Source organism: Molossus molossus, unplaced genomic scaffold (genome assembly GCF_014108415.1).
Source record: "Molossus molossus isolate mMolMol1 unplaced genomic scaffold, mMolMol1.p scaffold_m16_p_18, whole genome shotgun sequence".
Lineage (NCBI taxonomy): Eukaryota > Metazoa > Chordata > Mammalia > Chiroptera > Molossidae > Molossus > Molossus molossus.
In genome coordinates, this window is record NW_023425353.1 from 27,770,989 (window position 1) to 27,784,800 (window position 13,812).

At 42.9% G+C, this 13,812-nt stretch overlaps 1 protein-coding gene across 3 annotated transcripts in view; it reads right to left on the bottom strand.

Annotated features, from left to right (window-relative positions):
• Positions 1-2,752: 2,752 nt before the first annotated feature.
• The window catches only part of TMEM40 (transmembrane protein 40), a 34,216-nt gene continuing 23,156 nt past the window's right edge, over positions 2,753-13,812 (bottom strand). For all 3 annotated transcript variants that reach the window (XM_036266912.1, XM_036266911.1, XM_036266910.1), the window contains 8 exons: positions 12,378-12,431; positions 10,221-10,256; positions 9,791-9,823; positions 9,355-9,402; positions 4,786-4,857; positions 4,626-4,700; positions 4,059-4,121; positions 2,753-3,319 (listed from right to left, as the gene is read on the bottom strand). In XM_036266912.1, coding sequence (XP_036122805.1) covers positions 3,300-3,319; positions 4,059-4,121; positions 4,626-4,700; positions 4,786-4,857; positions 9,355-9,402; positions 9,791-9,823; positions 10,221-10,256; positions 12,378-12,431 — 401 coding nt within the window. In that variant the 3' untranslated portion in view covers positions 2,753-3,299. The remainder of the gene's footprint in view (positions 3,320-4,058; positions 4,122-4,625; positions 4,701-4,785; positions 4,858-9,354; positions 9,403-9,790; positions 9,824-10,220; positions 10,257-12,377; positions 12,432-13,812) is intronic.

The window sequence follows — 13,812 nt, forward strand, 5'->3', positions numbered from 1 at the left end:
TCAAACCTGAGATCCTTTGATCCTCAGGCTGAGGTTCTAACCGCTGAGCCAAACCGGCCAGGGCTCTCTTCTTGATTTTAACCTCTTTCCTTTGTCCCCCAGCCCTAGGTGGTAACTGCTCCCCTCTGTGAGGCTCTGTGATACCTCAGTCATCTCCTTTTGCCTTTTCAGTACTCCCATACCTGCTTAACACATCCCCTATATTAGATCTTTCTGTTAAAATACCTGGTGTGGCTCTGTTTTTCTGGCTGGTACTACTCAGTTGGTGTTCCTGCCTGGCAACACTGGATAGTAGCTGCCCTCTTTGGTCAGACTTCAGTTCTCCTGGTCCTCTCTCCCACACTCCCCATTATTCTGCATCTGGCTGACTTTGCCTGCCTGACTGTAAGGTATATGATGTGTGCCCCTGCTCTAATCAAGTAACTCGTATTTATTGAGCATCTACTATGTGCCAGAGACTGTGTACAAGACTTGATGTGATTATCTCGTTAATCTTCTCCACAGCACTGTGAGGTGGCACTGCTGTGATTCCCCACTGTACAGATGCAGAAACTGAGGCCAGGACAGGAAAGGCTAACCATATTGTCCTTAAGTCAGCAAGTTCATATTTCTATCATGAACCCTTACATGATATTTATACATTTGATACATATCTAATCTGTGCACTCCAGACTCTCTTGCTTGAAATTGAAAGCTCAGAAACTCACATTCCTGTCTTATTTTTCTCCTCATAAAGTGGGGATCATGACAGATGCTATTTCACAGGGTTTTGATGAGGATTAAATGACATGATATGTGCAAAGTGCTTAGCTCCACACCCAGCATGTGAGAAGTACTGAACAAACATTAGTGATTGATATTATTACCTAAATATAGAAGGATTATTATGTAATGCATGAAATACAGAGTGGCTGGAAATGATGCTTATGGAGAGTATGTAGTAATGGAAAAATGCCTATTCTATGTAAAAGAAAAAAAAAGGCCCAAAATAAAAGTAAATGAACTCACACACTAAAAAGACTCACAGAAAACAACCAAAATATTAACTGTGGTTGATTTGGGCCAATTTTTTTTCCCCTAATGAAAACGTAAAAGATGCAATCCCATCAGCATTCCCATTAGCTTCTTTGCAGAAATTGACAAGTGGTTCCTAAAACTTTTACAAAAATGCAAGGGACCCACAACAGCCAAAACAATCTTGAAGAAGAAAAATACAATTGGAGGACTGTGCCACAGGCCTGGATGTCAGGGTCAAGCTCAGGGCTGAGTGTTGAGACTGCACAGCCGTGACTATCAAGAATATTCCCTACTCTTAGGTCACTAGTCTTCTGAAAGAATGCCCTAAGCTTCATTGACAGAGGTATCTTAGAACAAGGGTAAAACATTCTTTTAGTAGCAATTGCTTTGGGAGATAGTGAGGCTTTCATCATTTGAGGTGTGGGAGCTGAGCTGGAAAACGCCAGAAACAAGAGAATGTAAATTCTCTAGTCTCATGGTTTCCAAAAGACAAATTTTTCATCAGACCACAGTGATTTGTGGAAGAAGGATGCACAGTTAGATTTTCATAAACCTTAGTTTATTCATTTTAAACCCATTTTGTTTCTGATGATTATTTCTCTGCTTTTTTTTTTTTGATGCAAAACTGTCCTTTCTCTAATAAAATGATGCTAATAGCTGAAGTTTTTTTTTGTTTTTATTGTCCTCAATTGGCAAGGTAAAGAGTTGGCAGCCCTCCCTCTCATTTAAAATAAAAATCTATAACTCTAAGAGTCTCAAATTCTGGGAAAAACTCACAGCTCTGATACTTATTTCCTGTAGGCACTTAAGCAAGTTATAAAACCTCTTCAACTCTCTGTTTTTACATCTGCAAAATAGGGATGATTCACGCATCTCAAGGCTGCTGTGAGGATTGAACAAGATAATGTATGACTTACTTAAATCAACATAACCACTTGAGAAAGTGTCCTCCAGAGTCTATGAGCTCCATAAAGGCCCCCACTTTTCTGCAAGTTGAAGAGGTCTTGATGCTTTAATTATTCCTTATATTTCTACTCTGGTCTCTTGTTTTCTCAGTTTGTCATTGTTAGTCTATTTTTTTTATCCTCACCTGAGGACATTTTTGCATTTATCTTGAGATAGAGTGGGAGGGACAGAGGAAGGAAGAGAGAGAGATAGAAACATCGATGTGAGGGAGACACATCGAGTGGTCACTACCCACACTACCCCAACCGGGGCCGGGGACAAACTGCAACCAAGATACGTGCCCTTAGCAGGAACCCAATCCGAAGCTCTCTGGTCCACAGGCTGACGCTCTAACCGCTGAGAAAACTGGCCAGGGCCATTGTTATTCTTAATCTATGAATCTAGAACAGAATACATGCTTTTGGTGTGGCCTAGCCCTGTAAAGTAGCCGGGGCGAACCGAAATCGAGGTGCATGCCCCTGACCAGAATTGAACCCACAACTCATTGGTCCAAGGGCAGACGCTCTAATCGCTGAGCCAAACCAGCCAGGGCATCCCCCAGATCTTTTTTATAAAAATGTTTACAAAACCCTGTCTCCCATTCCAAACCTGTTCAATTGATGTCTTGAACCTAAAATGAGAGGTTTTACTTTGTATTTAGTACCTTTTATCCTTTACGCAATAGGACAAGGTGCCCTTCCTGACAGACGGGGTCAAAGAAGACCCCAAATGTATTCTTATACTCAAGAAACCTAAAGGAATATTTCACTGACTCTTTTTAATACAAGGAAGAAAACATTTATTTGAATTTTGACAGAGTCCAGGGCTGCAGAGCTGGCACTAGGTGATGGAGCACAGATGCTGTGGTTTAGTCCCCCATATCTCACCCACATCGGGTTCATCCAAGGGACCTGACATGGTAGTTTCCTGTCTCAGGACAGTGGACTGTCTGTCTGTCCTGAGATGGCTCTGTAGGAACTGAAAGTACACCAGGATAGCCTGGGGATTTGAGAGAAACCAGAAATCCAGACAGCTTCAGGGCCCAGGAGTCTCCTACTGCTTCCTGATGTCCCAGAATCTTCTTGCTGATCCAGGCACCACAAAGGGCTCAGTTTCTGCATCCTCCCTCTGCCTTCCATCCTGGCAGCTGGATTGCATGCCAAGATGATACCTCTGCCAGGGCTGGTACTAATGTTCAGACAATATGGAAGGAAAGGGGCTCTCTCTATTGCTCCAGCCTGGCCTGCTCACGTGTCTCCCAGAACGTCACTCTGTGCTCAGGGGATGCCATAGTGGTCATACCGGGGCCTGGCCTGGCTGCCGGCCTGGCACTGGCCTCAGTCAGTCTTCCTGAACCCTGGAAGAAAAAGCCCAGAAGATGGCATGGGATTCTGAAGTCAGCCAGGTCTTATTTCCACCATCACCCCAGATGCCTAAATACCCATCATAGCTAGAGTAAGCCACAGTTCTCAATGATCCACAGCCAGTGGAACTAATTTCCCCTTTATGAACTAAATGGCTTAAAGGAGATGGAAAGCCCCAACCCAGAGCCACACAGTCCCCTGACCTATGAGTTTTGAGACTTAATTGTAGGTACAGAGCTAATGGTCAGAAAAGACTCTCCTTTATCTCAGCCCAACCACTTTAGCTGTGTGACCCTGGGCAAGTTGCTTTACCTCTCTGAGCCTCAGTTTCATCAGATAAGTGCAAAATAAGTGAAACCCACCCCCACTCCGAGTGCTATCAGGCAAATAAAATTACGAAGAAGATAGTTTGGGGAAATGTAAAGTTCTATGACAGAACCCAGATTCGCTTCACTTTTCTACAGTGTGTCACTCAGGCACTTCTGCGTCCATTCCTCACATGATTTTCACAACACCCTTAGGCAGTAGGTATTACTACACCCGTTTTTCAGTTGAGAAAACTGAGGCTAAAGAAGCTCCCAGGCCCCAGAGCTGGTAAATTGGAAGAGGCAGGAAATGAACCCAGGCCCCAACTCCAGGTCCTGTGCTCTTTCCTGTATACTAAGCCTCATTGGCAACAGAAGACCCTGATCGGGAGAGAGAAAGTGAACTTAGGAAGAATGTAAAAGTTACCCATCTGCCTGAGCTTCTGAAAGAGGGGGATGAAGCCGCGCAGGACACTGTGGATCCGGTACACTGCCCAGACAAGAAGAGAAAGGTGACTGAGCTTTATGTTCTTCAAGAGACCCAGGGTCAGACCTCCTCCCGCCCACACTTGGACCAAGGCTTAACCCACACAAACAAGGCTCTAATGGTGGAATTTCAGGCAGCAGATTACACTTAGAGAATAGTACTAGAGTTATTATTAAAAACAACAGCCACAGACGGCAATAACAGTGCCAGGAAATGGAGAATGCAGTACCCAACCCCATTAACTAACTTGTTTTCAGTATCTGCCTAATTCTGTTTGTTTGCCACTTTCAACTGTTTTTGTTGCATTTTTACAGAGCTGCCCGTTTTTTCCACAGAGTTTTGCCAAAGACCTCACATTGACCTTGAAAGCGGTCAGGAAGAAAACACGAGCATAAGGAAATCTTTAAAAAGTGTTTAGGTCGCGGCTTTCTGGCCCTTGGCAAGCATCCGTGGCTGGTTCAGCCACCGCCCTCTAAGAGTCTTGGTGGGGGACAGGAGGGTGCTTACCTAGACCAAAGTAGATGCCAACGGTCTCCAGGGAGGCGAAGGTGAGCAGGCCAACCCCAAGGGACATGAACCAGTCTGCAAGGGCAGCCAGGGAGAGAATGGTTAGCCTGCAGGTCTGAACCCCCAGTCCCCCAGTCCATTCCCACAGCCCCCCACTGACCTGCGTAATAGTGATAACACACCAGCAAGGCCCCGATTGCAAAGCAGAGGAGGACGAAGTGGAAAAACTCATCTGTAAAGGTAGAGGAGATGGGGAATTTACTATTTGCTTCTTTCTCCCTCTTTTTTAATTACTAAAAATATTCCTGTCTCCACTGAAATAGAGCTTTTGTTGAGAGATGCTTCTCCTAATCAGCCCAACCAAAACAGGACCCCAAACCCCACCCTTTCCAGGCTTTATCTCACATTATTATTTTTCTAACACTTATCACCACTCAACTGGTGATATTTTCATTTCTGTGTTTATTCTCTGTCCCCCTCAGTAGGATGGTGGGTGGAGATTTTGCCGCCGACTAAAGCAAAGCAGCTCTGGGCATGCAGAGCTCTGGATACTTAATTTGTGGAATGAATATTAAATACAATTGTAAAACATGCAAATGTATCAAGTTTAAAAGTTTCACATTGCCCCGTTCTCCTCCGCTAATCCTTCTCCTTAAAATTGAGTGGTGATTGGCATAATCTTTCCAGGCACATATATGTACATGCTCATTATAAAAAAATTAAGCCCTGGCTGGTTTTGCTCAGTGGTTAGAGCATCATCCTGCGGACCAGAGAGTCTCGGGTTTGGTTCCCTCTAAGGGCATGTACCTCGGTTGCAGTTTGTCCCCGGCCCCAGTTAGGGTCGTGTGGGTGGCAACCAGTCAATGTGTCTCTCTCACGTCGATGTTTCTCTCTCTCTCTCTCTTCCTCCCTCTCTCCCTCCTGCTCTATCTGAAGATAAATGCAAAACTGTCCTCGGGTGAGGATTAAAAAAAAACAAAATTAAAAAGCAGGACCAATATGTATACCTGCTGCTCTATAATTTGCTTTTTTTCCTCTCATTGATCTATCTCATTGATAGATCAGGGCCATCTTTCCATCTCAGAGCATATATAAATCTGCCCTGTTCTTTTTGGTGGTTGTATAGTGTTCCATGGGATGAAGTTACTCTAGTTTATTTATTTTTAATTTATTTTTAAATATGTTTTTATTGATTTTTTTAGAGAGAGAAAGGGGGAGAGAGAGAGAAACATGGACATGAGAAACATCAATTGGCTGCCTCCTGCACGCCCCCTACTGGGAATCGAGCCTGCAACAGGAGCATGTCCCTTGACGGGGAATTGAACCAGGACCTCTCATTTCATTGGATGACTCTCAATCCACTTAGCTACATCCGCCAGGCTAAAGCTACAATAGTTTATTAACTAATCCCCCACTGATGAATTTATTGATGTCAGGTATCTGCTGTTACCACCGATGTTGTACCCAACATCTCTACACATGAACCTCCGTGCATTCTGTGGGACCAGTGCCTAGAAGGGGGATTGTAAGCTTGGAATATTAACAGAATGTAGTTAACAGGGATGAACAGAGGGGCTGAGAGGCTGTGCTGTGCCTTGGGCAGGGATTCAGGGGTGGTCTGTGAAAGAGGCTCCCCTGCACCTTGCCAGGCACTGTGTGAGTCATCAGGGGGAGAGAACACAGGGGCTTCGACCCACTCAAGGGGCTGTGATTAGAAGAGATGTAAACAAAGATTTTCAAGAAGAAAGAAAAAGGAAACAGAAAAGACAATTCAAAGACTGTTCCCTGGAATGAAGCAGGCTTCCTGAATGGGTGTTGAGGCTGCCAGGAATGTGTCTTAATTTAGTCCAATTTAGCCACTGATGTGCTGTGAAGCTTTGGACAAGTGTCCTGACCCCTCTGAGTCTCAGAGTTCTCACTGGTATATTGAGGAGAGCAATATCTATGCCTTTGAGAGTCTTGTATGGGCCCTGGCCAGTTTGGCTCAGCGGTAGAGCGTCGGCCTGCGGTCCAGAGAGAGTCTTGTATGGGAAAGTGCTTTGTAAATGGCAAAAGGCAGTGTGATACTTCATATCACTGCTGGCAAGGAACATTTCGAAGGCAAATGAACAGAAGGGGAGAAGGGTATTTCTGGGCTTGTTTTCCTGGAGAAAAATAAAAATGAGTATTTCTAGAACATTTTTGGCTCCGAAATCAGGTTAGCCTTTAGGGGAAAAAGTATATTATGCAGAAACGGACTTAAGATTTAAGAAAGCATCAGGCTTAGGTCTCTTCAGAAATGTGAAAACCTAGGGCGAGGTTGATTACTGAACTCTTTTTCCTCCGTCTTCCTCACCCAGTCTTTCAGAAATACAAAACAAGTTCTTAACAGAGAAGTTCTTCCTGAATGCTATTTTCAGTTTTCTTAAGAATATTTAGAAAATACAAGTGTTTGAGAAAGAGACCAACAAAATACAAGATGAAGTAGAGGACTGGATGGGTAGGATAGCTTACTTTGAAAGAGCTAAAAATCAGAAACAACATAAATGTCTATCACGTGGGGAATAGTAAGTACATTATAATATACCCATGCTGTGGAATAGTATGCGGTTGCTAACCTGTCATAAAAAGTCCAGGAGGGCTTCATGGAAGAATGAGAGTTTGAGCTGAACCTTAAAGATTGTCAAGGCAATAGAACTTGAATGAGAGGGAAGGACATGTATGTGTGTGTGCCTGCACATGCTACTTGGGAGGCACAGCATGAGGTGGGACCAAGGCACAGACCAGTGTAGTGAAGGGTTGGTTCAACCAGTTGAGTGCAGGGGCTGCTGGGAACTAGAAGTTTTGGAAGCTGAATAGAACAAGGCAGAAGGACTCCAGGGTTATGTTTGAGCCTGAAGAGACCTGGAGGATCATTCTTGTCTGATTTTTCTCAAATTTCAGCCATCCACACATCATGTGTGGTTTTTGCTCTTTCTATGTACCACTGCTTACTATCTTCACAATTTCATGCTAATCCAAGGACCATCTATACTAATATTTACTTAAGATTTTTCTTTAAACAGATTCCTTTTTACTTTAAATAGATTTACATTAAAAGGAAAATTTATGTTTCAACAGTAAATGGAAAACTAGAATCCCTGTCTTAATGAAAAGTTCTCATCCCATGTACACATAGACACACGAATTTGTAACTATGTTTGGTGACAGATGTTAGCTAGATTTATTGTGATGACCACATCACAATATTTACAAATATCAAATCATTATGTTGTACATTTGAAACTGATATAATGTTGTATGTTAATAATATCTCAACTTAAAAAATAAACACTTAAATTTCATTCAGAAAGTCAGGGGCATCTTAGACTTAAACATAAGTGTTACCAAATATAATCAAAGCTCTGTTCCTCTAAAGAAAATAGCAAAACAGCAGTATTTTTTATTTATAAGAACTGTAGTTATTGTTTCATCAAAAATGTCAAAAATAGACTGGCCAGCGTGGCTCAATGGTTAAGCGTCAACCCATGCACCAAGAGGTCACCAGTTTAGTTCTCTGTCAGGGCACATGCCCAGGTTGTGGGCCTGATCCCTAGTGGGGGGCATGCAGGAGGCGGCCAATCGATGTTCTCTCTCATTGATGTTTCTGTCTCTCGCTCCCTCTCCCTTCTCTCTCTAAAAATTAATAAAGAAAAAAGAAATTTTTTCAAATGTCAAAACAAGCATGAGGCAATGGTAATACTTTATTTCGTAGAGCAGTAGTTCTTTCAACAGACAGTTTAAAATGACCCAATTGCCAGATTTTGCTGAGTGTAGAACACACACACACACACACACACACACACACACACACACACAGCATATGAGGCAAGATGGTGAAGTTCTAGCCAGCCCCCTGCCTGCAGAAAGTTTGCACACAGGGAGAGACTGCTTTTTGTGTCTGAAGGACAATGAACAAGGATCAGGGCAACATTAGAGCCATGGTGTCCCTGAACTGTGACCATGTTCTAAGAAAGAGAGTGGGAAGGGGACTCACTTTGGGGTATAATGCATGTCCTGAAGCAACTCAGGCATGTTCTGCACTTAGGGAATTCCAGTTTTAGTCTGACAAGGCTTGTTTTCTAGCCCAGGAAAATTAAACAGCATGCCCTGGTTATCTTACTGGACAGAGGCAGAGCAGGGAGCATGGACCTAGATTTCCACTCCCTGAAGGTGGGCTTTTGCAACAACTCAAAATGTTTCTAGAACAACTGTCTATTTAATAAAAAATAATGGGCCCCTTCCCACCCTTATCCTCTTCCATGAAGCTCCCACAGATTCCAGGCCTGGAATGGAGGAGGTATGTCTGGTTCTCATCACCCCTCTCTAGAGTCTAGTCTAACCTAAACTCACAGCTTCCTCAGACTTGCCATTTCTAGCTCCCCATCCTACCCATAAGGACTGGAGGGCATTTATCATCCATGTGTAGCAGAAAGAGTTTAATTTAAGTCCACGTTTCAAGCTCAGGTCATGCCACTCATTAGTTAGTTATAAGACAACTGCCCATCTGTGAGCCTCAGTTTCCACATCTGCAAAATGGGATCATTGCACCACCTAATTGAGGTGATTCTAAGCTGGGAGTTTACAAACTGCAGGGCACGTAACCAGGGTGGGCTGTGATCACTGTTGTTCTAGGTCACCAGCTGACTTTCTACCCATAAAAATCTGGACCAGACAGACGGAAGCAGCTTTGGAACATTAATTTCCTTACCATCTTTCTTTATATTCAGTCTTCTTAACAGAGAGGCCTCTATTTCTCCTTAGGAACAAGAAATTAATGTTTAACTTTGATGAAGGACAGCAGGTAGAACTTTCTCTTCCCCAGCTCACTGAAAATGACTCTCCTGAGTCCTTTTCCCAGAGTCAGAGGACATTTCCTGCAGAAACTGTCAGGGTCAAGCTGTGAAGGTGGGGATGGCTGTTCTTGGGACCCCCACTGGCCCCTCCTCCCTCCACGGGCCTGCATCTGTGCTGTCTTTCATTACCCCCCGAGCTTGGAGGTCCCCTTCCTGAATCACGTTGACTCTCTGGCTGGTGATGGCACCCCTACTGGGACTGACCCACCATCCCAGGAGGGCTTTGATCCCATCTCACCCCCCTGGGATTCAGGCCATCATCTACTCTCCTCTTGGAACTTGAGTACTTACCGGTTGATGAGTTTGAGCCTCTCCTTCGGAGTTCTGGAAATTAGAAACTCAGCATTAGTGCCCAGGCCAGCCTAGGTCCTTAACAGCTGCCTGCTCCCTGGGGGAGGCTATAGGTGTCCTATAAAAATTCTCCCAGCAAATTGTCCTGTCTGTCTATCTATCTATCTATCTATCTATCTATCTATCTATCTATCTATCTATCTATCTATCTATCTATCGCTGGTTATAATTTCTTTACCTCTTTTCCAGACCCCCTTTCTAATCTCCACAGCCAGCCCTGACAGCTTGCTGAGCTCAGATCAAAACCCCAGGCCCCCAAGTAGACTTGGAATCCCCGTCTCACAGCCATGAACCCTGATAATAGCTGGCAATGCTCAGACCTCATTCAACACCAGCACCAGCAAACCCTCTCCCAAAACTGGGCACTCACCTGATTCTCCAAAGGGCACCACCTCCCCAGGGGCACCTGCACAGAAGGAAAATCAGTGATCACAGATCTATTATCCTCTGGGAAGATGTATCTCACTCAGAGACTCTTCATTTGATCTGAGTGGGCTGCGTGGGTACCAGAGCAAGCTGGAGGTTCCTATTCCATCTAAAGGGGCAATCGCCAGACACTAAAGATGCTGTAAGAATGCCTGGCCACTGTTACAGGTCTTCCAATTTCCCAGGAGAAACCAGAAATCCAGGTTTCTACATCAACTTCTTGATTTATAAACAGGTTGGCAACTTGTATTTTGGCAAATCAGAGAGTTTGTGAGATACGATATTTTTTATATGTTATTCTGTAAGGAAAACCACTGCCAATTATCATTATAAGTTACCAGTGATTTTATGATGGACTCTGATTTCAAATATGTCCAAATGCAAAAAAAATAAGTTGTAGAATTGATGACATGTATTAATAATAATTTTAAAAAGCACCCTGTGAGTTTCACACATAGCAAAACAACTCCTTTGCTGTGATCTATTGAAAGTCAGCCCTCAACACAAGGGTTTGTAAGGAAAATAAAAAAGTAAGAACACTCTGTGAACCAGATAAAACATATCTGCATACACTTGGGTCACCAGTTGGCAACCTGTGCTTGTTAATGACAATCTAGATCCAGGTGATGACACCTAGCTATAAGGCCCCAGCACCATCAGGCCCTGATGTTTTACTTAGGAGCCATGCTGGGTTGTACATGGTAGCCCCACCCCTCCACCCTGAGTGTCAAGCCCTTTGTCTGGGTGACTTGAGCCCTACATACTTGCCCTGAGTTGCAGCCCCACCATTAATCTGGTTTGGGGTTGCCTTTCCACCCAATTCACCTTCTTGTTCTTGGTACCTGTTCTAGTTTCTGATGAGATCTCTCCTAGCCCATCACCTTCCCTCAAAGGCAGGTAGGACCCCTTGTCACCACCCCCACTACCATCACCACCACTAGGAGCCCTCACTCCTGCATACTTCCTGTCTTTTAGGTCAGCCCTAGGACACGAACACCAGAAGGGGGCACTCAGCATATTGCAATAAACATTCAGCAGGCTCAACTGACTAAAGAGTGACCAGTACCAAGGGTACAGAGAATATACCAAGAATGTGACTCCAACAGTATAATTTACTAAGGACTTCCAATGCCTTGGGATGGGAGTATGGGGAGAAAATAATTCACAAATACGTGACAGTACGTTAACTGCAGTAAATATGAATTACGTTTATGATGAGAAAAAAGATTTAAAAATATATGTAAACATCAGTTTCTCTCTCTCATTTCACACCCAGTGAAATCTTTCTTTCATACTTGAGTAATTAAAAGCATTTTTCTAAACAAAAAAATACTTGTTTTTGTAAAAGAAAAAAATTTTTTAAATTCAGATAAGCAAATGAACAGCATAAAGATTACCCTCACTGCTACCACCCAGAAGCAGCCATTGGTAATATCTTGCTGTGGAACATCAAAATATTTCACTTACATTTATTTGAATATATACATAAGTGTTTCTCAGTGTTTTTCTTGGAGTTAGGAGACTGAGTAGATTATGAAAATGTTCGATTAAACAAAGTTAAACAGGTTTTCTTATCTGGACATGTGCATTAGTCAGGCTTTTTGGAAAACTAGTTCATTCCTAAAATTCCCCCATTTCATTAGAGTGCTAAGAAGCAAAGGGCCACCTTGTTTAGATCTTGCTGTTGCTGTAATAACCACTATGCTTGGAGACAGTTATTACATAATATGAGTGTTGTAGAGATCAGGTCCTTAATTTTCTCTTGCAGCCTTACACAGCCAAGTATTCCAAGAGAGAGGGTACTGATCATATCTCATTTTGCTGACTGGGAAGCTGAGGCCCAGAAAGGTTGGAGAACTGGTCAAGTCAAGGTTATAGTTCAGAAGAGAACCCAGGACAGTCTCACCATGGTGCAGAATGCTTGCCCCCATCCCAATCTGCCAACATTATAACCACTGACTTTGCCACATTTCCTGCATTTGCCCATGACTTTTTAGCACATGAAACACACTTATGATCTCGTTTCTGCCCAACAAACCCCTAGGCCCTCATGTCCTTTGTCTAATTCTGCTTTTTCCAAAGTCACTGGACAACCAATTACCTCCATAGAGTTGAAGTTCATCCTTTAAAAGGTAAGGCTCCCCATGCTCAGCACCTGGGTGGAGACAAACCCCATTAGTCAGCTCTCCCCAGGAGTGACATCCCAGGGCAGCTTCCATCTGCTACCTGCATGAAGCCTTAAAAAGTCACACAGCTCTTGTGCTAGGGGTAAGCGGGGAGATCTTCAAGAAGCAAGACAGCCTTACAAGTGCTTTCCCTTTACTTTGTTGTACTGCCCCACCACCACCACCACACACACACCCAGAAGTGACCATATTCAGTTTACTAAGAAAGAATTGGGGCTCTGAGAGGACATAGGCCTCCTTCAAAGTCAATAACAGTGCTATTTATTGAGCACTTACTATGTACAACACTCTATGAAGCACTTTATATTTAATATTTCATTTGATCCTCATGGAAATCCTATGAAGGAGGTGTTAGTCCCTCTCCCTCCCCCATTTTACAGATAAGGAAACTGAAAGCTCACAAAGTTATATTATTTCCTGAAGTTCACATAGTCAATAAGTGACAAGTCCAGGGTTTAAACCCAGATCTGTCACCAAACCCTGCAATCCTAATCATTTTTATCTCCAGAAATGGAACTCAGAACTAAACTGAGCTTCATGGGCAGCATTTATTAAACACCTCATGTGTGCCAGTATTTGTACTAAGCATTAATCCAGGCTCTTTCCCACATGTTCTTTTCTTCCCATGATCCATTTGGGCTGAAATTTATCTTTTCTTTTTGAAAAAATGTTCTTTCTGTTGTTAAAAATAAAACATGCTCATTGTAAACTATTTATAGAATAGTTAAAAAAAAAAAGAAAATAAAAATCACCCACAATTTGACTGTTCAGAGATAACCACAATTAACATTTGAATATTTTTCCTTCCAGTCTTGTTTATAGCCATGTATGTGTGAATTTTTACAAAGTATATATGAGATCAAAATTGATTATATGAGTATTCACACGATTCAACAAAAGGAAGACAAAGAATCCAATTAAAAAATGGGCGGACGACCTAAATAGACATCTCTCCAAACAGGACATACAAATGGCCAAGAGACATAAAAAAAAATGTTCAGTGTCACTAATTATCAGAGAGATGCAAATTAAACCGACTATGAGGTATCACCTCACACCTGCCAGAATGGCTTCTATCAACAAATCATCAAACAAGAAGTTCTGGCAAGGGTGTGGAGAAAAAGGGACTCTAGTACACTGCTGGTGGGAATGCAGAATGGTGTGGCCACTACGGAAATCAATATGGTGTTTCTTCAATAAATTAAGAGTTGAACTGTCATTTGACCCACTGATCCCACTTCTAGGAATATACCCTAAGAAGCCTGAAACACCAATCAGAAAGAATATATGTACCCCTGTGTTCATAGCAGCACTATTTACAATAGCTAAGATCTGGAAACAGCCCAAGTG